The sequence below is a fragment of the Saccopteryx leptura genome, chromosome 2 (genome assembly GCF_036850995.1).
Source record: "Saccopteryx leptura isolate mSacLep1 chromosome 2, mSacLep1_pri_phased_curated, whole genome shotgun sequence".
Taxonomy (NCBI): domain Eukaryota; kingdom Metazoa; phylum Chordata; class Mammalia; order Chiroptera; family Emballonuridae; genus Saccopteryx; species Saccopteryx leptura.
Window position 1 is genome coordinate 253,388,422 of NC_089504.1, and position 26,314 is coordinate 253,414,735.

The window sequence follows — 26,314 nt, forward strand, 5'->3', positions numbered from 1 at the left end:
GAGCCCAGTGGGAGCTGGCTAATGAGCTGGGGGCCAGGGTACCCCTTGCACCTTTAAGGACCGGGGAACTGGGTCTTAGTTCGGCCTCCTTTCCCCGGCCCACCTCTGAACCCTGATTGACAGGGCGCCGGGGAGGAGGAGCCCAAGGAGGCCCAGGAGGAGGCTCAGGCAGGAAAGCAGGGGAGGAGGGGCCGTCTTCCCTCCCGTGGCCAATCACGTCTGGAAGGCGTGGCCCTCCTTCTCTCGGAGGGCCAATCGGAGGAGGGGGCGTGGCCCCGGCCTCTCCTCCCTGCTGCTCTCACCCGCCCCCTCCCCCTCCTCCGCCCCACCCCCTCCCTGTCTCCCTCCTCCGGGCACCCCCGCCCCTCCTGCTCCTCCTGCTCCTCCTCCTCCTCCTCCTCCTCCTGCTCCTCCTGCTCCTGCTCCTCCTGCTCCTCCTGCTCTTGCTCGCGGGCTGTGGTTTCTGTGGGTGTTTCTGGAGTCCGAAGCCCGAGCTAAACAAAAGCAGGAGCTGGCGGGGCTGCCGGAGTTTGCGGAGCCGGAGGAGGAGCGAGCCGGCGCGGTGCCCGCCGGGCGGGGGGCTGGTGGCTCCGGCAAGCCCACCCCTTCGCGATCGCGCGGCCCGGCGCGGGTGGGGGCCGCGGGCGGGGGAAAGTTTGCCTCGCAAGCCCCCCTGCCTGGCGCTGCTTCCTCCCGATCGGCTGCCTATTTGCGAAGGGATTAAAGCCTCGGGTCGGAGCGCCGGAGCCCGCGCCTGCGTGGCCGGGAAGAGCCGGAGCGGACGCCCCGAGCCGGCTCCGAGCTCCTCCGTCCAGTGGGGAAGGAAGGTGGTTTATTTTCCTGGCTTTTTTGGAGTCGACACCCTTCCCCTTCCCCGGCGGCCCTGCCCCCCCTCGGCCCGCCACCCCTCCACGCCCCCTCCCCCTCCCACTCCCCATCCTCCCACCGCCCTGCGAAGAGGGAGGCCAAGGTTTTTTTTTTTTTTCTTTTTTTTTTTTTTTTTTCTTTTTTCTTTTTCTTTTGGTCTTCTTTCCCCCTTGCCCTGTTTATCCTGAAAAGGATTTGGAGACAGCTGGCCGGATCGGAGCCCCGAGCTTCCCGGGGCCGCGCGCAGGAGCCGGGGCCGGGCCGGGCTGCGCTCGCTGCTCGGAGATGGACGAGCAGCCCAGGCTGATGCACGCCCACGCGGGGGTCGGCATGGCCGGGCACCCCGGCCTGTCCCAGCACTTGCAGGACGGGGCCGCGGGCACCGAGGGGGAGGGCGGCAGGAAGCAGGACATCGGGGACATCCTCCAGCAGATCATGACCATCACCGACCAGAGTTTGGACGAGGCGCAGGCCAGGTGAGAGGCAGCCTTTTCTTCTCCTTTTCTTGGTTTTTTGTTTTGTTTTGTTTTTGTTTTGTTTTTCTCCCTCTCGCCGGGGGGAACAATGGGAAGCGAAGCCACACAGCGCTTTCTTTTAAAATGTTGTTTCTTTCCCCATTTTGACGAGCAACTCCATGGCGGAGGAGTGCAGTGTGGAGGACCGTTTGTTATCTCAAGTGCGGTGGCCGAGTGCGGCGTGCGAGTGTGAGTGCGGCCACAGAGGCGTTCTCCGGCGTCCACGCTCACACTCGGGCGAGCAGAAACGCTGCCCGCTGACCCCGGAGCGGCCGGCACTTTTTACTGCTTTGGAAAAGTATCTCAGAGAGGGCACATCCGTCAAGTTCTCAGCGAATTCCATGTCCTCTCGTCGAGGGACCCTATGACATGACAAAATAAAATGTCCCAGGAACACTTTATCTGCAAATGTAGTTGACTCTTTACCTAAATCAGAGACTTTTGATTCCCCCGTCCATGTACTCCTCCTAAATTAATTTTTATCTATTCAATTTTCGCCCCCCTTAAGGAAAAAAAAAAAAAAGGCAGGGTAATTCTTTGTCATTACTTGTCAACTCTACAGAAAACACTTTGTATTCATTTAATTCTATTTCAAAAAAAAGAAAGAAAGAAAAGAGAAAAGCTGATGATAAGATGGAAGAGGTAGTTTTGCTTTTTCAGATACATTTGTTAGTTTTAAGAGAGTAGGATATTTAGTTTAACTTTATTGTCTCAATTGGAGTGGGTTTGCTGAGCCTCCGTGACACAGAAGGTATGGTCCTTTAAAAAGGGGTGGGGGGATAAAAACCAAGCATGCTTCCCCCCCCCCCCCATGCCTCTTTCAGGACCACTTAGAATGCAACTAGACAGACATGAAGGCACATGTGAGTGTTGTAGGTTCCAATACTAGAGGACTTGGCCACCTTCATTAGGGCAACATAATAAATAAGCCGTGTAGCTGCTCAACTTCATCCACCACCAAGGATATATAGTTCTCCACTCCAGGATTTTCCAGTAAATTCTCTTTCAGAATAAAACATAAACTCAATGCCAACCCACTAACAGCTTGCCCAAGGCCCATAGCGAAAGGAAGAATTTTTAAAAACCGAGTGGCCACCTATGTGTTTACAGTTACTCAGCTTTGTTAAATATCAGTAATATTTATTTTTAAAGCATATATACACAGTTCCTATATCTCAGAGGAGTTAGTCTTATGGAAAAGGCATCATTGTATGTATTTTTGTCTTTGGAAAATTGGATTTTGAGTTGAGAAATGAGAAGAAACAGTTAAAAAACATGGATGTTATGAATTCCCCTCTTATTTTAGCCACCAGCACATGCAACATGTAAACTCAAAAGTGATGAGGTTTACGGGGGCTTGAAAACTTGGAGTGTTCAAAGGCTGGAACTAGTCTATTTTTTTTTTTTAATCGGGAAAGTTTTCCAAAATTAATCGGTGTTCTTTTTAGAATTTTATTTTCTCAAGAAAAGCTAATAGGTATGGGAAGTGGAAGATTTCCCACTGGCATTCTCTTTTTAGAATTGGAACAGCTTTCTCCATTGCATTGTTCCAGAAGAATAAAGTAGACATACCAATAAGCTGCCTTCATCCTGAGTTTGTGAAGTGGAAGGGGCCGGTGGGACTGGAGGCTCACTACTTCTCTGATGTTTATAGTCCGGCTCCTTTTTGTAAAACTGAGGACAGCCGTGGCGTGGCGGGTTCCCTCTTTTAATGGCCTAGATGCCGAGAGAGAGAGAGAGAGAGAGAGAGAGAGAGATAAGATGTGATTTGGGGTTAGGGAAATTTCTATTCTCTCTTGAACCTCATAGATGTGCTGTGGAAAGGCAATATTTCGGTCAAGCCGGGGGTGGGGGGGCTTTCTTTTTGTTGTTGTTGTTTTTCTTTGCTTTCTTTCTTCTTTTTTTTACCCCTTTTGCATTTGGGCCTATATATGAGTATAATTAAAGGAGAACTATTTTCAAAGGTCCCCAAAGAGATTGTTGATACATTGAAGTCCTTTTTTAACCTTGTTTCCACCCCTCTGAGGGAAATCCCCACTACGTTTTTCTTTGGTTTAACAATGTAACTCTCCTCGGCAAATGCTGGGTCTGGTTTTGCTTCTGTAGTGGTGGCACCTTCCTGAGATACTGTTTATTACCTACATAGTAAACCATTAGTATTTTAGACACAATGTATATGTTTGTTTTGATACTCTTGAGGTTATTCTTCCTCTGCTGTAGAGTATATAAAATACGCTTCTGGTTTCTGTTCTTTAAGAGGACGGGCATCTAATTTTATTTTATTTTTTAACTTTCAAAGGGATTAAAAAAAGAATTGCATGCGTCTCAAGTGCCAAGGGCTTCTGTTTATCTTTACACATTAATTTTAGTTAGTACACAGAATTCCCTTAACTAATGGCTGATATGATCAGTATTTTGTTTCCAAAACAATATTTTTTTTCTGCTAAGTGCTTCCATAGTAAAATGAAGAGGGAAAGGCATTGTTTTGTTCCTCAAGTGTTTTCTGAACGCAGACACACACAGAACCAGGTAAATCAGGAATCTAAGAGGCAGAATTGTATTTATTTTCCCCCCAATGGGTGCAAGGTCCTAATTGTAAATAATTGAATTTCAACACCTGCAAATAAGCGTTGTGTGCACAAGAGGCATAATGTGAACACAGAGAAATGAATTTGCTCCCCATATGGGCATGTTTGCCCCCTGGCAGTGCATTTCCATACTCTTTAACTCGGGGACTGAAATTTTATAAATTGACAGTTCTGCTCAGAAGACCTTTCAAGCATCTTGTGTTTATGAGAATACGGGGGGAATCTGCAGAATGAATTTGAGCATATGGATGAATTAAATTTGAAAACACACACACACATATATATACCGAGAGGCAGTCAGCTCTTAGGCTGCAGTGGTGACATAGATTTTATAAAAACTGTTAACCCATGCACCGGGCTTTGCGCATTCATTGCCCTGGATCGCATTACTGGTTTAAGAATTCCACTTTGATTAAACTACTTAAAAAAATTATAATAATAAATAAATAAATAACTCTGCACAAATGGGCGTCATTTAGTTTAGTTCTGTTCTGTAGTTAAATCCCTGCTCTTCCTGCTGATTAATATTATTTCTTTTTCTGTGGCAGGGCTCTATATATTTAGTCATAAAACCATTGGAGCATGCTTGGAATATAATTTTGGCTACATGTTCCATTCCCCCCCTCCTTTGCATTATCAGCAGTTTGATCTTGGAAGTCCACCTAAGCTATGATGTTGTTTCTTTCTTGCAGAAAACACGCTTTAAACTGCCACCGAATGAAGCCTGCCTTGTTCAATGTGCTGTGTGAAATCAAGGAAAAAACAGGTAGGACTGAGATTCCGACGTCTAAGCATTTTCTTTGGCCAATTGACTCTCTTCGCCAGCAATCAGGAACCCATTATTTAAATATTAAAATTGCAGCATGGAAGGACTCTCAAGATTGATCGTGTGTTCCAATAGGGCGTCCTGGTCGCCTGCTTCCTGCAAAAGAACCTCCCAACTTTTCTCGGACAGTTATTATCCAGCGTTACTGGTTTACTTTCCTGAACTCTATTCCCAGATTGGGGGGGGGGGTTGGTCATAGAGGTTCTGAAGGGGAAGTTGATAGAATGCTGTGCCTTTGGAGGTGTGTGTGGGGGAATATGAAAGTAAGTCTATTTCCTGAAGGAATATATTCTGGGCCATATTTCAAACACTCGTTTTGGGGGAGTTGTTTCCAGTTGCCTTTCCTTTTTCTCTTGACATGATATGAAAGTGGCAGCCTAGAGGGTCTCCCCAGACCCTCCCCAACACCTGTGTGGCCTGTCCTCTGCCACACCAGGTTGTCGCCGCCCCGGGAGTGCCCTGTGATTTTATGGCAGGGGGAGTGGATGGGACTGTCATGCCCTGAGATCACGCTTTCTGTTGTTTTTTTCCTACTTTTTAGACCTCGTAGCACGGACTGGCACACTTATCACACATCCCAGGAGGACATTTAAATTTTAAAGCTACAATAAAAAAATAGCGGTTATCCACTGGAGGTGTTCTCAAACAACAGATGCTCCGGAGAGGACATTTAGCAGCGTCCTCTCATTTGTTTATTTTCATCCTTCATTTCCCAAAGTGGATGAAGCTCTGACTCCTAAAGAGAAAGAGTTCAGGAGGTGACCCGAACGCCCGGGGCAGAAAGGTGAGGGCGGGGGCTGGGGGCAGCCGGATGAAGGTGAGCGGCCGTGGCCCCTGACGGACGGACGCCCTGGCTGCTAGCTCTCACCGCTGCGCAAAGTACCTGACAGCCTAGTTATTTATTTATTTTTCCCAACAAGCAGTGTAACAGTCAATAATTCATATCTAAACCATATAAGCAAGGGCATGACATGGACGAAAGTGACAATAAATATGATTGCGTGCCCGGTTGATATACATTGATAGTTGCACATAAAAAAAGGGAAAGGAGGGGGAGGAGGCGCAAGGCACACAGGGTGGCTTTCTGTTTGAGAGCTCTCCGTGTTTCTCTTTAAAAAAAAAATAAATAGTTTCAAGATGTGACCGTTTGATGGACTGTGTAATTACTTGGAGCTTGAATTGTATGAAAAATTAGCGAGCAGCTCCTTTGTTGAATGTGACTTGCGCTGCACAGAGACAGCATCCCAGACAAAGCACCTGAGCGCGGCCGGCCGGCTGGCCTGCCCCTCCGTGCTCCAGGTTGCCCTGCCAGACCCTCACCGTATTGCCGAGCTGCTAATTGCATTGTCTGAGCGGCCAGACACCTTTGCAGGGATTTATGGGCCCTGCATGCAAATATCGAAGGGCCGTTTCAGTGTGTCACACTTTTTAGTTTTCCTTTTCCCATTAGCTAGAGCAGGAAACCTAAGTGCACATATGCATTTTTCTTCTCTTTTTCCTTCCTTCCTCTTTTTCTTTCTTTCTTCCTTTCCTTCCTTCCTTCCTTCCTTCCTTCCTTCCTTCCTTCCTTCCTTCCTTCCTTCCTTCCTTCCTTTCCCCTTCCTTCCTTCCTTCCTTCCTTCCTTCCTTCCTTCCTTCCTTCCTTCCTTCCTTCCTTCCTTCCTTCCTTCCTTCCTTCTTTCCCTTTCTCTCTTTCTCTTTTTCTTTCTCTCTTTATCTCTTTCTTTTTCTCTTCCTTGATGCTTCTTTACTGTAAATGTTTGGCTTGGTGAAATTTGTGTCTAATCTAGAATGTGTCCTGCTGATCTGGATTCATAAAATGTGGGACTCAGGGTAGAAAGACACATTGGATATTCCAGGCTGAAGGGACTCTATTTCTGAGGATACTGGATCGAATTTTCATTGAGAGGAAGCCTACCAGGGCACTTAACTGTATGTTGCAGCCAATGTGTTTAATTCTAGTCTTCTAATTAGAACCTACTGAGGAATCGATCCCAGCGGGCGGGTCTGGAAAGAGGTCTGGTTCCGGTGTGGGCCAGGGTGCTTCCTCCTTATTCATACCTGGCTAAACTGGGGTGACGGGAAGTCGTATTGGTCAGAAGGATACTCCAAAGGTGTACTTTGTTGTTGAAATATATATAATACATATGTTTTAAATTTTCTGTCATTTAATAATACTGATATTTGGAGATTAAAACAAAATCTATATTAAGGGTGTGTGTGTTGCCTCTGGAATGACATATTTTAAAAAATACTTTGTATCATGTACTGTAAGTTGAAAATGATTAAAGATCACTGCCCCCCTGTTAAGGGGCAAATGCACATATGCATGCACTCACGCACAGGTTTGGATGAAGAGGGCATCCATGGGTGAAAGTTAAAAAAAGAAAATAAAGGAAAAAGGAAAAGAAAGGCCCACTTCCCCCTGTTCTTCCACTGGCGAGTTGGGAGGCTGGGGGAGGGGCAGCCTGTCCTGGAATGCTGAGTGCTCTGTTAAAGGTCGGGGCCAGGGTGCTGTGTGGCTCCCAGAGCACGGTCAGTCCTCGGTCACTTCTCGCTGACCCCTGACCCCTCGTCCTCTTGGCTGCCCATCTCCAGGTGCTGGGTGGGTTGCTGGCACACAGAATGTGTGGAGTTGCAGGAGTGTCTTTTTCTGTTGCCCTGAGCTAGGACCCCTTGGATGGTCAGTCCGCAGACATTCCTTCACCGTGTTGTTACTTTCAAGCCCCCCTTGCGTTTAAACGAGGCTGTCTGAGCTTCCGTCCCAAGCATTGTGGAAGTTTTTGGGACGGGGTGGGCTTTTGTCGGTCTGTTTGTATTTGCAGGAGAGGTTAACAAGGTTCACGACATGGCTCACCTAGGCAGGTGGGGTACAGACTGGCCTGGGCATTGCGTTCCGTTGCTGTGCTTGCCTTTTTTTTTTTCTTTTTTTCTTTTTGCCTTTGTTAATGATTTTAGTTGGACAACTCAGAAATGAGTAGGAACACTAGCTATGATGGTCTCACAGACCTTTTGGAAGTTTAAAGAAATGCAGGCACGCAGGCGCCTAGAGTAGGCAGCGGCAGCTCCTTTACAGCTGATTGACAGGTATTTAAGTCAGAAATTACCGTGGGGATATTAAAAAAAAAAAAAGAACCCATGTGTCTTCTTGCTTCAGAGTGTGGGTAAGTTTTTACTTGGATAGCTTTCTGCTTTCTTACATCAGTGCTGAGAAGAAAGAATTCTTGCAAAGTGCTGGGCAGGCCATCTCCCAACCACAGCAGGAAGGACCCGGCTGCATGGGGCGATGGGGGTTGCAGAGTGGCTTTCGTCTGGGCTCCGTCTGGGACAGAGAGCCCTGACGCCTCTGCTGCCGCGCTGTGGGCCAGTCGGTCTCCCTCGTCCTTTGTTTTTAGGAAGCGCTTCTTATGTTTTGAGGTGCCAGCCGGAGGCCGCGTCTCACCTGTGCTGTGTCTGTGCTGGTGGCCGGCGGACGGGGCGGAGGAGAGAGAGGCGGTCAGGCATCGCGTTTCAGGAAAGGACCTTGACGATGATCATTTCTTAAAACACTTTTGGTTTTTTCTTTTTACGTCTGTGTCAAGACTCGTGCAGGAAAACAAAACAAAAAATATTGTTTGCTCAGGAGAATATTTATAGATTGAAATGAAGAGCTGGAATTGCTGGGAACGGTTTTTAATTTTAGAACGTAACGGCTCTGGGTGGCACTTTTCAGCCCGTTTTCTGCGCTGAAGTTACATCAAATCACTGAAGGAGGTTAAAAATTTATTTTTTGCTTCCTTAACACCCTTTTGTTCTCTCTCTGTTCTTTTCTCCCTGTGTTCAATTAACATCCCCATCAGAGAACGGCATTTTTTGTTTTGTTTTGTTTTTTTAAAGTCTACTACTGTATTTCACGTCGACACCTCCCTTTGCGTTCTCGCCTGCCAGTCCTTCTCAGTGTAGCAATTACTTATGGGACGTCTACCCCCTCTCCTCACAGCCTTAGAGAATAACTTGTGCGTGTGTGTGTGTGTGTGTGTGTGTGTGTACACGTGTGTGTGTTCTCTGTGGGTGGGGGCTGGGGGCGGAAGCTGCACATTGCCGGGGAAAGGGTTCTGATGGTTCGAGACTGTGAGCTCAGAGCGAGGGTGAAGTCACAGCAGACAGTTCAGACCTGCCTCCTGGTCAGATGCCTCGTGGAGCAGAAATGGCAGGAGTGACTTTTCATGGAAGTTTGTCTGTGGCAGGAGTCGAGTATTTGTGCCTGTGTGTTTCCCCCAAGGGTCTGCGGGAGACAGAAGGGGAGCAAGTTCCACATTCAGGGACCTCAGTCAGCGCCAGCTGTACTGGGCACCACGTCTGAGGCACAGTCGTGTGCCAGCCAGGAGCAATGTGTTTAGACTGCATCCTCTTCATTCTAACCCGACCTAAACCGTGCAGCTGGTCGTGACATGTGTGTCCCTTCTCCCTAGTCACTTTTGTGACTCCCATCCTGGGGTGGGAGAGGTAGGGAGAAGGGTGCCTGGAGCACTTGGGTCAGACCCATCAGAAAAAGGACTTTGAGGAATTTGTTGTCCCGTCTTCTAATGAACAGGGTGTCTCTGAGGCTTGGAAAAGAGAGGTTGAAGATGCTGGAAGGGGGGGGGGGGTTGTGACCTAGAAAGCCTGGGGTGTTGGAGGAGTGGTTCCCAGTGGGTGGGCTCCTGGGTGGGCAGGGGCGTCCCTGCCCAGAGGGGCCAGCCTGCTGTCCTTTCCGCTAACCCTGGTGCCAGGCCTCTCTCACACCGTGGTGGTTGTTGTTGTTGTTGGCAAATTATAAAAAAATACCCCCACACAAGCAAACAAACCAAAACTCGGATATGGAAACAGTTGAATGGGAAGGCATTTTCATTTACCGTGTACCCCTGGTGTCTCCTGAGCTGCAGCCGACGTGCGTGCCTTGGGAAAGCCTTGGCTTGACGCTGGCCACAAACCTCTTCTGCGTGGGTACTGTTCTGTTTCCAACGTGGGGAAGTGAATCTAAACATAGTTTTGTTTCTTTTTCTTTATTATGTGTGTATATATATATATATATTTTCTTTCTTACTCAAATGCCACCTGATAGAGGCAGTGTCCCAGGCCTGCTCCCAGAGGCAGCAGTGACGCATTTCCACGTGACCCCGCTGCACCCCCGTCTGTCCATGCCTCGGCCCGGGTCCCCGGAGAAGTGCCATGGCCCTGGCCCCACCCCGAGACGTGAGGTGCAAGCCAGGAATGCGCTGATTGATAAATAAAATAAGTGGCAGATTAATGAGTTGTTTGCAAAGTGCTCTGCACTCTCTGGGCTCTATAAATAAAAGATGCTGTGGGTTCTGTGATAAATTATCTCAGGACTCCTCTCCGGTTCCATTCCATCGGCCGTCGCCCTGTTAACCCTGCTGGGCCAGAGACCCATCGGCTGGTCTAGCTCTGAGTCACAGGGCGAGGAGGAGGCGCAGGTGGAACTTCTGCCCCGGCTGCTCCTTACAGGTGTCGCTTCTCAAAACGCAGCAGAGTGATTTCCAGAAAAAAATCACAAAAAGAAGGAAAAGAAAAAAGAGCAGGTATAGCCTGTCACAAGCTCATGAAACCTCGCTGCCTTCATGGCAGAATAAGGTTGGGAGTAAGTCCCCAGAAGGTTGTCTTTGCTCTGACAGCTTGCTCCAGTCTCCCAGTTATTGGTGACCATCAAGACTGCAAGGGGTGGAAAAAATTTATCCTTTTTGGTTCAGGGCACCATCTCCATTTTCCACAGACATTTTTGTCGCTGAAGTAGGGACTGGGGTGGGTGGCTTCCACCTGGACTCATTTTAGACCTCCCACTAAATAGTTAACAAGATGACAGGCAAGTTGCTTAGATAATTTTAGCAGAAACTTTATGAATCGTGGTTAAGAACCTGGTCTCCGAAGCCAGACCTTTTGGGCTTATCTCACTGGTCTTCTGCTTTTAGCTGTGTGACCTTCCTCAAGTGACCAAACCTCTCTGTGCCTATGAAATGGAGGCAATAATGGTATCCGTCCTGGAGGGTTGTTAGGATTAAATGAGGTGATCCATGTCAATGACAGCGCCTGGCCTGGAGTCAACATTCAGGAACTGTTAGCTTTTATTATTTCTGGCCCCGTTTCCCCGTATGAAAAAAGGAGAGCCATGCACCACATGGTCCCTAAAGACCAAGCCAACTCCACGACTCGGATTCTCTGCTGAAAGGAGACCAAAACTGCTGAATTTAAGATTTGCTTTGTTTTGTTTCTCTTGCTCTTCTCTTTGAACAAAAAGTCGCTCTCTCTGGCTGGAAGGCTGGGGCTAGGTTGGAAGGAGGGAAGGGAGAGAATGCGTTAGTGCAAAGACAAAGGTTTCTAATTATCCACAAACCGGACAAGCACCACCTGGAACGCTCTGGGACTGCGTGTGTTTGTAGTGGGGTTTTCTTAGCACCAGCAACTGGAGATGTTATATAACGATGGCTAAGACTGTGTTCCCTCGAAGATACATAGGCCCCTCCATTTATCTCGCAAAGTTTCAGAACAGGAAGAGCAAGCCCAGGGCACCCTGACCTCTTCCTGTCTACTTAATATGTTCCTTATTTAGGAGAAAATGTTATGTTTGCCCTCAGGACAGCCTGGGTGCAGAAACAGGTTTATTATTTTCCTTGCAGCTTTCTTGAGATGTAGTTCGTAAACCACGGAATCCACCCACCTAAAGTGTGTGTGCAGTTCAGTGGTGGTTGTCTATTCACAAAATCGTGCAACCATCCCCACAATCTAAATTTAGAGCGTTTTCATCACCCCACCCCCACCCCTGGAACCCAGTACCTATTACTGGTCAGGTTGTGCCTCTCCCTTTGCCTCTCCCCCTCAGTGGCCACTAAGCTGTGTCTGTGGATTCTCCTGTTTGGGACATTTTTTGTAGAGATGGAACCACGCAGCCTGCTTTGTCACGAGCTTTCATGCAGCACGCCTTCGGCAAGGTCCTCTGGAGCCGGAGCATGTGTTACCACTTCGTTCAGTTTCATGACTGCTTCGTAGCCCGCGGCGTGGCAGGCGCCGTGTTGTGTGTCTGTGGATGGGTGGAACGGCACTGTCGGTGTTGCTGTGGACACGAGCACACACCTCTCTTGAGGACATGTTTTTACTTCTCTGGAGGTACACAGAGGTGTGGAGTTGCTGGTCCTGTGCCGACCCCATGTCTGGCTCTGAGCAGCTGTCAGCCCACTCTCCGAGAGTGCCCGTGGTGGCTGAGTCCTCAGGCCGTGTTGCCAGTGACCCTGGGTTTTATCTTCAGCGCCCGCAGCCCTCCCTTTGCTGAGCCTGTCTCTCCTGTCGGGGACCTCTCCTGTCCTCCACGTCAGGTCAGGGCCCCACTGCCCGCCTTGGTCCCCTTTGAGCGTGCCTCCTGGATGGGAGAGGATTGTGATGCGTTCCCACGGTTTGTCATGTGCACAGTCAGGATTTATGTGACGCTGCTCTCAGGGCTGTTTGCATTGTGAAGGGGAATTATAATAAGTCAAAGGAGTGAAGGTCCACTGTTGACTCGCAGGTGTCCGGTTCCTTGGAGGAAGATGTTTGCAATACGGACAGGGCAGTTAGCGTGGACGCTGGGGAGACCCAGTGTGGATCTGAACGCCCGCTTGTGTGACTGAGTCAGGTCCTGGAGTTAGCGGAGCTGCGGTTTCCTCAACCGGACAGGAAAGATAAAGATGCCACGTAGGGCTAACAAGACGAAAGTATAAAGCACATGTCTGCCGTGGACCTGTGGTGGCGCAGTGGACAAGGCGTCAACCTGGAACGCTGAGGTCGCTGGTTCAAAACCCTAGGCTTGCCCGGTCAAGGCACATTTGGGAGTTGATGCTTCCTGCTCTTCCCTCTTTTTTCTCTCTCTCTTCTCTAAAATGAATAAATAAAATTAAAAAAAAAAAAAGTTAAAGCACATAGTCCATCGAGTTTGTGCAATAAACGGCCACCACGGTTTTCTTTCTGAAACATGTCGGAGTGTCGACCATGCCTCGTATGAGCCGAGGCTCCGTCTGATCAATGGCTGTTCTCTCGCTGTGCCCGGGCTTCAGAGGTGCGTGGACCGCACCTGACCCTGCTTGTGGATGCTCTACCGGGCCGTCTCTAGGAGGGAACTTGGGCATCTCCCTCCTTCAACCCTGGAGTTCTAGGGAGAGAGCTCCGTGAGAGGATGGTCCTGTCCTGTGAATGCCCGTGTGATTTTAAATTCAACGTTTTGAATTTTCCCGTTGCCCACTTAAAAAAAAGTAAAAAGTAATGGCTGAAATTAATGTTAATCATGCGTTTTGTTGAAATCCAAATATATCTAAAATATTTCAACATGTGATCAACGTTAATGAGATACTTTACTCTCTCTTTTTTGTACTCGGGGTTTGAAGTTTATCGTGCACTTTATGTTAGCAGCACGTCCTCAGTTGGACCAGCCTCACTTCAGAGCTCAGAGCCACTTGGGGCTTGTGTCTACCCTTCTGGACGGCTCGGCCATGGAATGGCTATGTCGGCGTAGGCCTTTGTTTTGTTCTCTCTTTTTGGCATAATTTTTACAGTCTGAGGAGGAGAGCACGGCCGTTTTCTACTCAGACGTGACCTGGTAGCTTTGTGACAATTGAAATTGGTTCCTGATGGAGAGCATGTTCCAGAAAGCACACCTAAGGCTCTCCTTCTGGGGGTGGGGGTAATGCCTCGCTGCTGGGAGTGGGAGGTGGTTCCTCCCTTCCTCCTTCTCCTCTTGCTCTCTTTCCCTAACTCCTTGCCCGATGCCTTCTTTCCTTGTGCTTACCAACGTCGGCAATGGTCCCTAAGATGGCGTGCGTGGGTGGAAGAGCGGCAGCCTGTGTCCCACAGCTGCAAACAGTGGGACAGGCACGGGGTGGGGGGGGCATGGTGTGACCAAGAGTTTGCCAGATCCCCCCAGTCAGGAGTTCTGAGGCCGAACGCCACGTTCATGGGCTGTTTTGAGAAAGCTGTGTATGAAAACCGCTTGGTCTCAGGCTGGCTGCCGGACCCATGGAAATGGGTGACCCTAGAAAGCCCCCCAGTGTGATCCCACAGTCGTGGGTCATGAGCCCCGGCCTCGTCCCTGCCAGCCTGCATTGATGGGGGGCAGGGGACAGGTGCAGTGTTAGTGAGAGAACACACCGGTTCCCTGTTAACAGCCGTTGTGACGTAGCCACGACTCCTGCCTCTTTTTGACAGTCACGTCTGGCGGGCTATGGTGCTTGTCAGCCACCCCGTCAGTCAGTCACGTCGGGCTGGGGGAGGCACACTGCAAGGGCAAAAAATTAGTGACTTTTTTTTTTTTTAATGAAAGCATTTGGCAGCCCGTCCCAGGGCCAGTCAGAGGCCAGCATCTCTAATCTGCCTTGTTGACTTCTCTTTTTTTGCATGGTATCCATTTGTAGCTATTGCATCCTGGACTGGAAATTGCTTTTTGGAGAATACAGGGGTGCATGGTTGCTGGGTCAGAAATGCAGCAAATACTCTATGGATACTCTGCAAGTTCATGTGGAGCAGCCCAGGAGGCCAGGGCGGCTGGGCGTGGTTCTCACCTTGCAACCGAGTTTTATATAGCACTTACCCAGCTGAAATTCTAAAATAATGTCTTTCCCGCCTACCGTTTGGTGGGGCTTCTGGAAACAGAAAAGTGAGACTGTTTAGGGAGAAGTTTGACTTTCTTTAAGAAAGTGTGGTCCAGTGTGTGTGAGAATAAGCGTCGTGCATGGTCGGGGTCGAAGGCGCAGGACCTGTGGCCACTGCTGTGGGGCCCAGTGGCGGCGATTTCTGGGGGGCCTTAGGTGACCTGACACCAGGTGCTGACACTGTAAGGGAACCTTCCCGTAATTACCTTGTTCACCCAGTGGAAAGTTTCCCCTGATCTCCGTCGCTAACAAAGAAAATGAAGATACGTTTTATAAATGGAAACAAACAGAAACCAGGGTCTCCGAGCCCCCTCCCCCCAAATAGTGCTAGCCTCTCCCTACTCTGACAGGCCCTCTGTGGACATCAGGGTGGACTGTGCTTACCTCACAAATACAAAGGCCATGCTCGGGCTCAGGTGCTGCTGCTGGCTGCGCCTCGGGGCAGTACCGGGTCCTGCTGGAGACCCACTGATCGGCCTCGCAGAGGAGGCCAGGCGTGGGGGGCACGGGACACCGCGCCAGGCTGGTGGCCCGAGCACTGGCCTGGTGCACGCAGACTGGGCTTGTGCTCTGGGGTGGGGAGTGGTGTGCGGAGCCCCCAGCCCGAGCCCGTCCCCGGGAGACCCAGTGTCCCGAGTCCTTCACCTGCTCCTTGGCTCCCCGGCAGCTCCTCTATCCAGGATGACCTCTGGGTGGTGGGAGAAGGCCCTGCCCCCTAAGGAATGCCCCCCGGGGACTCACTCCCTTTGTGAGACACCTCCCGTATGGGCCCTCATGGTCACATGGGAGCCTGCGCAGATCTGGGCCGTGTCTCCAGTGCAAAGCGACCTGCTGTGTGAGTGGGTGGCCTGGTGGTGGCCGTGCTCTCAGAAGTGAAGTTCAGAAGGGCGTGCATGGTGTGGGTGTGTGTGTGTGTGTGTGTGTGTATGTGTGTGTGTGTATGTGTGTGTGTGTGTGTGTGTATGTGCACGTGCGCTCACACCCGTGTGTATTAACTTGAAAGTCCTTTCTTGTTGGCCCTGCGCTGGTTCTCTGTTCAGGAGAAGTTCCAGCTCAGGCTCTGTGGCTTTGGCAGGGTCAGATAGATACCAGTGTCCAAGGTCCCTGCAGAAACCCTCGGTGCTGTCCTCACAGGCCCTCAGCTCCTGCGGGGCCCCTTGTCCTCCCCCAGTGAGATTTTTAACCCAGAGAACCTTGATGTGCTTCAAACAGCCCTGACTTTGTTCTCCTTAAGCCGAGCCTGATTTCTTTGAAGGTTTGAAGACGGTCCGGGTCTTCAAACAGCCCTCTTCTCGGAGGAAGGCCTGGAGCTGCCTGAGTTTTGCGGGTCTTTGGAGAACAGAGAGTAGATGCAGGGAGCTCGCCCCTCCCCCACGGCTGGCTGGAGCCGGGCAGGAAGGGGCTGTCATCTGCTCGGGCCTGAGCCATGCACGGCACTTTATTTTTCTTCTCAGAGAGTTCCTCCAGGAAAGACGGTCTTGATGTGTGATTATTGTTCTTAGCTAGAGTCTTGGGCTTTCCCATTGCTGCTCTCTCCCAGCTACACAAGGCAAGCGCCAGGGTCCCGCGATGGACCCTCCGGAAACTTCCCTTTGAGTGAATGTGGAGAGCTGGACGTCAGAGAGGGCGAATGACTTCCCTCATTGCTCCGAACACCCACGAATGAACTCCCACCAGCCTGGGGCACAGGTTCCTGACCCCTGGGATTCAGGGGGGCAGGAGGGAAGGGTAGTTTTGGAGGTAAGAGTTCATGCGTCACTTCTGACCGTTACGGAGGGTGCAGTTAAAGGACAGGCATGGCGAGACCGGCTGTGGGGAGAGGAAAGAATGGGAATCGTCGCTGGCCCCCGCCCGCTGCTACACTGCCCTCGCCCTGCCCAGAATTCCAGGTGCGATGCCTATTCCGAGATCCCTACACTGGGACAGGCACGGCTCCCCGGAGGCGTCCGTTTGGAAGTGAGTCTGCTGAGATTGTAATCTATCTCCTCGCCTCCTCATGTCACCTCCTCATCAACATCATGAGTGGGGCCATCGAGGCTTGACTGTCTTTAAGGACTTTTGTCCATATATTTTGAACACTGTCTGTTCTAGAGATATTGGGGCAGACTCTTCGGTCCTGCAGGCTGAATAAGTGGGGAAGTTATGAAGATCAATCCCTACCTTGCTTGGGTTTCGTTTTTCAACCCCAGTTAGACCTTGTCGTTTCAAGGCTCTGGAGGGCATGGTGACCTTGCAGATACGGTATTCTATTTTGGTCCGTTTATTGCTGTAGCAAATGTTTATGAAACAGCTCTCTGTGAGGCGTTATGAAAGAGGTAGAGGAATCCCAGTGTGCAGGCTGTGGCCTTACCCGCAAGGAGCTTACTACCTAGTAAGGGCCAAAGTCACGGTTATGCTCCTTGTAACACGGGTCGTTGACTCCTCCCAAAGCCCCGTGCCCACGACAGCCCCTGCACCGCGTTCCTTAGGGCGGAGTCTGGCTGTGAAGGTCACCCCGACCAGGGTTCACTAACCCTCTGGGCAAGGGGTGCAGGAGCCTGCTCTCTCTAAGTGGCAGGGTGCCAAGTTTCCTGGGGCCGCCGGAGAAAAGCTGTGTTGGAGATCTTGCACGTTTGGCCGCCTGGCCCTGACCCTGAACCTGTAACCAGGGTTCCCTCAGCTTTCTGTCTTCCGGCTTTTATTCTCTCTGATCCCTTCTCCTCTCCACTGGGGCTCCCCAAATTGCTGTTTGCCCAACTTGTGACCTGAGACGATGTGGCATTTCCCTGGGACGGCTGGAATTTACCACCCGCTGAGTAGGCACCCGGTAACATTTGCTCACCTGGGTGGCTTAAGCTCCCTGGTCCTCGCTGAGGGGTCGCCAAGAGCAAGTGTGAAATTTACCCTGCTCCAGGGTCCTCGCCCACGCGGGCTGAGCCATGAGGCTTTAGAAGCCGGAATTAAATTTTATCACGGACATGTGGTCAGTTACATACATTCATACACACATTTGTTATGTATCCAATAGATGCAGGTCGACAATTTGTGCATTGTCATCTTCTTGTTATTTTTAACAAATTCAGTTGTCATGCTTAGCATCATCGTTCATGTTGACACCCTCCCCGTCTAGGGCAACCTCCTTCCTTCCCCCTCCCTCCCTCCCGCTGGGAGATGGTGCCAGTTAACTCAGTGCTCCTCTTGGCCTTGTGCCCTCAGATCTCCGGTCCCCTTAAGTCCCTGAGGCCCGGTGATGCTCTCTCGCCGGGTCTGCCCAGCTGTGCTGTTGGTAAGGAAGTAGCTGCTTGTCTGTCGGTTTGGATTAGACTGGCCGAGGAGTTGGTTCCGCCCAGTTACTGGGACGGGCCAGGCCCGGAGACGTCTTTGGCTCTTGAAACAACATGGACGGACGCACAGGAAGGGCGGCCAGCGGTGTGAATGGCTAGGTTGTTACCTTATACTCCTGTTGACCGTGCCCACGTCTTTGGAGGGACCAGGGCTGTGGCCCAGGCGGGGGTGGGGCTCACCTTCGGTAGGCTGAAGCCTTGGAGGGGAGGTCAGTTCCTGCCCTCCTGGGAGCAGGGCTCTGTGCGCTGGTCCACACAGGTGCCGTCATCACTGGGTTTGATGAGGGGGACACTGAGGTACAGAGCAATGAACGGTTGCCCCTGAAGTCGCTCAGCTCATGAGAGGCGGGGCTGGGATGGATTTTTCTCAGAAAGTTGAACTAAATGTAGGTTTTTCTATAAAAACGTTCATTCCCCTTGAGTGACAGCCCTTCAAATTGTGATTCTTCTGAGAAAATTGTGCGGACTCCTACTCATTTGTCCAAAAACAAATCGTTTTTCTTGCCCCATTTTTGGTCACAGACTTAATCACCCCTCGGCTGTGACTGGCTGTTAAATGCTAGGAAAAGGGGAAAAGTCCAAAATCCTCCTGGGGCCTGGTTCCTGTCTTTCATCAGGACCCTCCTGCTTGCTACCTGCTACCTTTTAGGAATCTACCCTATTTCTTTCAGGTAGTGAGTGTGACTTGTTTCTGTAGGTGGCCCCTCGTGTGTGTGTGTATAGTATGTGTGTGCATGCAGATATGGTGTATGTGTGCATTGTGTGTATGCATGCATATATGTGCATGCATTTGTATATGTGTGCACACACGTGTGCATATATGTGTGTACATGTTTGCATGTGTTCACATGTGTGTTTGTGTGTATGTTGTGTGGGTGTGTTGGAGTATCACCTTTTCTAGTTCTTTCTTATGAGCCTGGGGTCTTGCAGGCATGTGAAGCAGGGTGTAGGGCAGGCGTCCCCAAACTATGGCCCGTGGGCCACATGCGGCCCCCTGAGGCCATGTGTCTGGCCCCCGCCGCACTTCCGGAAGGGGCACCTCTTTCACTGGTGGTCAGTGAGAGGAGCATAGTTCCCATTGAAATACTGGTCAGTTGATTGATTTAAATTTACTTGTTCTTTATTTTAAATATTGTATTTGTTCCCGTTTTGTTTTTTTACTTTAAAATAAGATATGTGCAGTGTGCATAGGGATTTGTTCATAGTTTTTTTTTATAGTCCGGCCCTCCAACGGTCTGAGGGACAGTGAACTGGTCCCCTGTGTAAAAAATTTGGTGACCCCTGGTGTAGGGTCTTGGTCTCGCCTGCCTGTCCTGGTCCTGCAGTTTTCCTGTCCCCTCTGTGTGTGGCCTCACTCCTGGTCCCGGGGCTCAGACATTCTCAGGGGTTGGATGGAAGCCTCTTGAGAGGCCTGAAAGTCTCATGTGTGCAGTGACAGGGCCCCTCTGGTCAGAATGGCCCACTGAGCAGCTCCTTTTTTTTATTTTCATGAGTGGGTGTTTGCAGTGTGAAGGAGGGAACATCTCCCGAGGAGTGGGGCTGGCCCAGAGAACAGCCCCGTTACAGGGCCTGGTGTAGAGGGCATCCCGGTGATGGGGACACTCACTGGGGCTGTTGTCCCCACCCCACCCCAGGTGTTGGAAGGGAAAGCAGTCTCCTGTTTTGAATGTATTGTTTAGAAAACAGTGTAGCACCAAGAAGACCTTAATAAAGACCCTGTTCGAACAGAAATGTAACCCTACTGCCTTCGCTCAATATTTGTTTCCAGCCGACCTACAGCCCCTGCCTCCCGCCGTGTTTATATTTGTTTCTTGTCGTTTTCCTGTAGCTGGATGAATTTTCCTTTTTGGGGGGGAGACGATTGCCTCAGGGACAAAATTCTCTCCTGTTTATCACCAGGACCTGCTGCACATCTGATTTATTTCTTCATCACTCACCTCATTCCAAAGCGGAGTTCAGACAGTTCACCGAAAGATACAAGCGATACAAAAGGGTTTTTTGCTCAACAAATGGGGGAGAGTGGGAGTGAAAATTCAGGCCGGGAAATAAAGCGCAAGGGCGTGCTAGGAGGTGACGCTGAGTGCACACGTCCATCCTTCCACGGTGGCTTCCCAACCCTTCCGATGGTAAGGAAAAGGCGGCCTGGCTCGGATCAGACGAGCCCAGGGTCTTGCTCAGTCCAGACCCTGCAGAGGCTGGTGACTGCTTTGACTCTGCTTCCTAGTAGCAAAAGCAAAAAGAGAAACAGGACTTGTGGATTTCAAACCATTTAGAACTGAATCCGTTGTGCGGAACTTCTCGCATCGTGCTGAATCAGAAGATGCTGAGGGACGCAAGGGACAGGGTCCTCACGACATCTGATGCGTGGTGATAAGCAGCATACCATACTTCCTATTAGCCTGTCGGCCTTTATCCATGACCTCCGGCAACACCAGGTTTCACTGTAACTGTTGGATTGTGACGGAGTCCCTCATTAGACAAAGGAGCATCTGGAAAACAGAGATCTGGACTTATGTGCTCAGTTTTGGGGTATTTTATTTTTTTTTTAACTGAAACACAGTTTTGTTTGTTTATCCAAAGAAGGAGAGAAATTATTAACCTTTACTGAGTACTTGTTACTAAAGAAAAGCATCCCAAAAAAGTGCTTCCCCGCCCCCTTTGAGGAATTGATGGTCTGTTGGGAATAAATGCATCTTACCCTGTACGTTGGTCTCTAACTTGATACATGCTATCTAAGAGAGGTAGGAACATTGTAACTTCTGTGAATGAAGCCGCAGAACGCTTCAGGGCACGCTCAGCACAGCTTGCTACTCCTGGTGGGGCCTGGGGTTGGGGATGTTTCTGCCAAGAGGGGAGGGAAAGTGGGCGATGAGGCACCTGAGGAAGGGGCGGCAGCCGTCCCGCAGGGGTGCACTTGGGTCCCCTGGGGTTGGGGATGTTTCTGCCAAGAGGGGAGGGAAAGTGGGCGATGAGGCACCTGAGAAAGGGGCAGCAGCCATTCCACAGGGGTGCACTTGGGTCCCACTTTTCCTCTAACTCACCCCACTTGCCTGACCCCAGGTTCCCAGGGTCGGGATGGGACCCTGCTTTTGATGTTTTCCTGACCTGACCTGGCCGCCTCCCCGGGGAGACTCTTAGGTCCATTTTCTGGCGTTGTGGCCACTGTGACCTTTCCTATGACCAGACCCCAGAGAAAACCGGGGTCACAGGGCTGGAAAGAACGCACCATCCCTGGGACATCCTTGGGGAGTCGAGAGCGAGGAGAGCCCACTGCTGCCCCGCCTGGCTTTTCTGCATCTTTGCTCATTGTTAGATGTCAAATCTCCACTGATCATCCGAGGGGAGCGCCACCCCATTTCTCTCTCTCTTTTCTTCCTTCCTTCTATTTAAAATGCATTGACCGATGCTTATTTCTAAGCCAGGCATGATGAGAGATGCAAGATAGGAGGACCTTGTTCTCCGACCCCCTCCGCTGGGAAGATCCCCACTGCAGAGCAGGGCCTTGAAAGGGACCAACGTGTGACATGGCGCCAACCCCCAGCACACACTCGGAGAGTTTCCAGAAAGACGGTTCCAGTTTGCCCTTCGCCGTGGTGAACTCCCAGAGGGCCTCGCTTCGTCTGTCTTTGCATACCTGATGCGGCCTGCGGTATATGTAGCACGAAGCTCAATTTTTGTTACAGGAAAGAAAAGAATCACTGATAATTTGTCTAAACCTAATTGGGCTCATTTACATTTTCAGAATGCATGTCTTGAGGCAATCTAAAATGTCTTCTCTGTGCTGTGAGCATACCTGTGGGTGAACCTTGGGTACATGCTTCTGTGAGGGTCCGAAGACAGGAAGGCAGGGTGGAGTAGCTCTTAGGTCTGGGGCCACACCGGCTACGCGCTCCGAAGCCAGTGCTCAGAGAGAGGCGTCTGGTTGGAGTGAGCCTGTTGTGGAATGTGGGGAGTGGGAGTCCGGTTACGATGCAGGACTTGGGGCATGGGGTCAGCGGGTTTCTGGATTTGGATGGGGGAGGGGGAGCACAGGACGGCACAGGTGAGAACTATGTGAAGACAATTGACAAGCGGGGTTGGGACTCCACTAGACCCCCTTCCGAGACGAGAGGCCGAGGTGAGGGGCAGCTACTGCGTTGTCTCACCAAAGCGCAGGTCCCAGCACCTTCCCCGGGGGGCCTGTCTCTCTGGGGGCAGAGCCTGCCCCTGGCCCTGGTCCCTCCTACAGAACTTAAGCCAGCTCTGGTGCCCCTGCCGACTTCCTGCCCGGGTTTTCCCCACGGGGTCGGCTGAAATGTGGGAAGAGGACTCCTCCACTAAATTTAATAATAAAATAATAATATTAGTCACCACAAGTAAACCAAGAAGTTGAAAAGATGTTTTTTCTGAAAGTGAAAGAGGTCATAGGCCCTGAGGCAGGGAAAATAGTGAAGAGGGGCTCCCTGGACAGCTCCCCACTTCTCTGTCCCTCCAGTGTGAGCCCCCCAGTGTGAGCCCCCCAGTGTGAGCTCCCAGTGTGAGCCCCCGAGTGTCAGCACCCCAGTGTGAGCACTCCAGTGTGAGCTCTCCAGTGTGAGCTCTCCAGTGTGAGCCCTGCAGTGTGAACCCCCAGTGTGAGCCTCCCAGTGTGATACCTGCAGTGTGAACCCCCAGTGTGAGCACTCCAGTGTGAACCCTGCAATGTGAGCCCCCCAGTATGAGCACACCAGTGTGAGCCCCGCAGAGTGAACCCCCAGTGTGAGCCTCCCAGTGTGATCCCCGCAGTGTGAACCCCCAGTGTGAGCACTCCAGTGTGAACCCTGCAATATGAACCCCCCAGTGTGAGCACACCAGTGTGAGCCTCCCAGTGTGATCCCTGCAGTGTGAACCCCCAGTGTGAGCACTCCAGTGTGAACCCTGCAATGTGAGCCCCCCAGTGTGAGCACTCCAGTGTGAGCCCTGCAGTGTGAGCCCCCAGTATGAGCACCTGTAGCTTCACTCCTTGGGGAGGAGAAAGCAAGAATAGTCCCTGCCCCTCCCCCCTTCTCCTCCTGCAGGGAAGGTTCCAGGGGGGAGGTGTGCTGCCTCACACTGGCTGTCACCCTCAGGGTCACTAGCTGAGGAATCCTTGTCCCCAGGCCTAGTGCAGCTCAGTAAGGAGGTGACAAGCCTGCTTTCCTTGCTGGCCCCCATCAGCCCTGCCCCTGCTGGGCCCTGCATTTGCTTTTGTGCTTCCCTCCTGAGCCTTCTCCTGGAGCGGGGGGTGGGGGGTGAAGAGGGGTCTTAAGACAAGGACGTGGAGGGCCGCGGGTCCTGGAGGACCAGTGCCTGTCTGTAAGGATGTCCTGTGGCTGTCCCAGCTTGGTGTGGAGCCATGAGGACTGTTCCTTTGTGTGCATCTATCCTGTGGCTGCCCCTCCAGAGGGGCTCCCAGAGGGAGGCGGCAGCGAGGTCAGTGTGGGTGACTGGGAGCGGTCACTGGGCTTGGTCGAGCACAGAGGGGACACACTGGCTTCCACAGCGACTCCACTCTAGGTTCATGGTGGCCTTAAAAAAAAAAACGACAGCCAGTGTGGGAGACAGCCGTGCAGGCAGAGCTGCCGGCCCAGGCGTGCCTGACTCACAGGGCAGGAGCAGGGGGAGGGACCCGGGCTGCGTGTCTGGGGCGCGTGCGTGTGCTGAGGGGCACACGCAAGCATGTATGCACTTTACTCTGGACTTGCAGACAGCTGTGAGTTTGAAATGTCTTTTCCCGTCCCTGGCGCCTTTCCCTTCCCTTGTCTTTCTGCGAGTCCACTGTGGCTTTATTAGGAATTCCCTTTGCTTTAGGGGGAAAAAAAAGATCGAGGGAGAGGGGGACCGGCTGGCGGGGGGGGGTGGGGGGAGGGGGGAAGAGACAAAGTGGGCCCTGGCGGGCGGCCACAGCTTGGGCCCAGCAGCCTCAGTGGAGCGGGGCCTTCTGTTTTCTTAAGGCACCCCTGCCCCCACCCCGCCCTCTCTTTTCTAAGGGGCAGCTTCTTCCCTCCTCACTCCTTTTCTGTTGTTGAAAGAGGCACCTCTCTCTCTCTCTCTCTCTCTCTCTCTCTCTCTCTTTCTGTCTCTCTCGCTCTCTCTTTTTTTGAGGCTTGAGTGGAGAGCAGCGATTTCTCCTTGCTGGCCTCTCCTCTCCTCCCCAGCTCCCCCCCCCCCCCCGACGGAGAGTTCATCCAGAGTTCGCGTCCAGACTCTGAACAGAGCGGTGCAGACCTCTTCCTGCCTGCTCACCCTTTGTCCCCATCACTCAGTGACAGGCAGGAATCAAATGCTGGGACCCAGCCTGGAGAGGGGCCATGCAGAGGGAGGGATGAGCAGAGCTGCCATTAGCTGCCTGGGCCCCTGAGAAGCCCTGGGAGGGGGTGGGAGCGGGGGTGGGGTGGGGGTGGAGTAGGGAGCAGCGGGGAGAGGGAAGGGGGAGGAGGAGGAGAACACATGGCGAGTGCCGGCCCAGAAAGGACGTAGAAGTTTCCCCAGGCTGAACTTTCTAAGTTGTTTGCAGGGTCTTTGAGAGGACAGGACAGGTTGATCCATAGAGGATGGGGCTGGTGGGGTGGGTGGGTGGGGGGCGGGCAGAAGAGACCCGGAAATGCTATCTGGTGCTTTTTCCTGAAGTGGAAGCACGGGGCATGGCATCCTTCCTCCTGCCAGAGCACACATTCTCTGGACGTTCAGGGCTCACCTTTCGGAGGTGGATTAGCCTTCCGGACACCAGAGGACCATAGAGCAAATCACTTCTCGCCGAGTGCTAAGTGATCCCTGGTGCTGCGGAAAGAGCCCATTTACCTCCAAGAGGTGAGTGGTTTATTGCCAGCAAGTCGAATATTGGCCGTAATGCAGCTCATCCATCCTCTCACATCCCCGCGAGGTGTTTCAGGTAGAGGTGATGTGGCCACCTGTCACCACGAGAAAGGGGCTGACAGATGCCTGGGGTTCCTGCTCCCCAGGATGGACTGCCAGGGAGGGAGGGGAAGTGACTTCCCCAAGGCCTCGTGGTCAGAGCCCCTGCCCCCATCGAGCTAGGATCCAGCTGCCCTGCTTGCTCCTCGGAGCAGAACACGTGCGTGAATGTGGAGCAGCCTCACATAGAAAGGCGGGGGGGGGGGGGAGGGGACTCTGTACAGGCTCACGGGGGCCCAGCAGAGGCCAGAGGAGGCACTCCTGTGAGCATCCAGCCTCCCTGGGCTCCCCTCACCCCCGCTGTGTCCTCTGGGCTGCCCCCTTGCACCCCTGCCCACAGCTTTCTGTCACGGCCCCCGCCCTGTGCCTCAGGTCGGTACCCAGCGTCCAGGTAACCAGCTGCTGGGGTGAAAAAGGGGCTTCCATGGGTGAGGAGGCAGTTAAAGGTCCAGGTGCCACTTTTTGGTGAGAAAGGGGAGGACAACAGTGACATCTCAGTTTGCATTGTGGCCAGAAGACCTGTCTAATCACCGTCTCCTCCCTAGATGAGCAAAACCATGGTGAACGCTGACTCCTGAACTAGGACTTTGATGCAGCACTTCCCGGCCCGAGTGGTCAGGGGAGTCCGGAGTTTCTTCTGTTGGGGTGAACAGGGACTTGATCTGGGGAGTTAGGACACGTGGGTTCCGTTTCCTTTTCTGACTGAGGATTTTTTTTTTATGTCCGCTGTAAACCAAATGAAGAAAAAGGTACACTCTTTGCTGGGAAGTTGAGGGCTTTGGTGATACTGAAAAGAACTCTGAACACACTCCGCACATCACACTGTGGAGGTGTCTTGTGCCCCTCGCCATGGAAGCATCGCAGGGAAGTCCGTGCGTGTTGTCTCACCCGTGTGCACACCACCTGGGGAGGTGGAGTGGTCACTGTTTCACAGTGAGCATACAGAGGCACCGAGTGACAAAACTCCTCGCCTGAGGTCGGCTCAGGAAGTCCTGCTGTGTGTTACAGTGGGAATTCAGGGCCTGCCAGTGACATTTTTGTAGAATAGCTCTATCCACAAAGAGTTCTGGAATCAAAGGACAACTAAAGATCTGGGTAACTTGAATTCTGGATCTCTGCGGCTCCCTTGAACCAAAAGGAGCCGTCTCCCAGGGTCACCCAGGGGGCTCTCCAAACTCTCTCAGCGGCATGAGGAGTGTCCGTGGGAGTGTTTGTCCTGCTGGGGAGAACAGACTTCCCGAGGATGAGGACGGAGCAGCGGCATCTGCCTACAATAAATGTGTTAATCACTAATAATCCTCGCTGATTAATTAAAAAGTGTGTCTGTCACGAGGCTGCTTTTCTGGTCCCACGTTCTCGACGTGGAGTTGGTGTGCCTGTTTGAGAAACACCGTGTTTCCTTTCTGCGTCTTCGAACCCAGGCCTCTGGTGGCGGGCCGTCCCGTGAGCAGACGTGGGCAGGTCTCCCTGGCCGGCAAGCGGAGACACAGAGAGACCCTTGCCGTCCCCGGGGCCTGAGTGTAGCCAGCTGACATTGCCCACCTTCCGACCCGGCTCCTGCCTTTTCACCAGACTGGCGTCTGGTGAGCTGGTCGAGGCCCTTTGCAGAGTCGGGGCCTGCTGCGAACAGGGGTGC

General features: G+C 51.9%; 1 protein-coding gene across 2 annotated transcripts in view; it reads left to right on the forward strand.

Annotated features, from left to right (window-relative positions):
- Positions 1-396: 396 nt before the first annotated feature.
- PBX1 (PBX homeobox 1) overlaps positions 397-26,314 on the forward strand; it is a 236,199-nt gene continuing 210,281 nt past the window's right edge. Inside the window, exons 1-3 of one of the 2 annotated variants that reach the window (XM_066371369.1) lie at positions 397-827; positions 1,060-1,343; positions 4,663-4,736. In XM_066371369.1, the coding sequence (XP_066227466.1) occupies positions 1,153-1,343; positions 4,663-4,736 (265 nt within the window). In that variant the 5' untranslated portion in view covers positions 397-827; positions 1,060-1,152. Of the gene's footprint in view, positions 1,344-4,662; positions 4,737-26,314 lie in introns of both variants that reach the window. The other variant, XM_066371370.1, reaches the window with a different exon arrangement.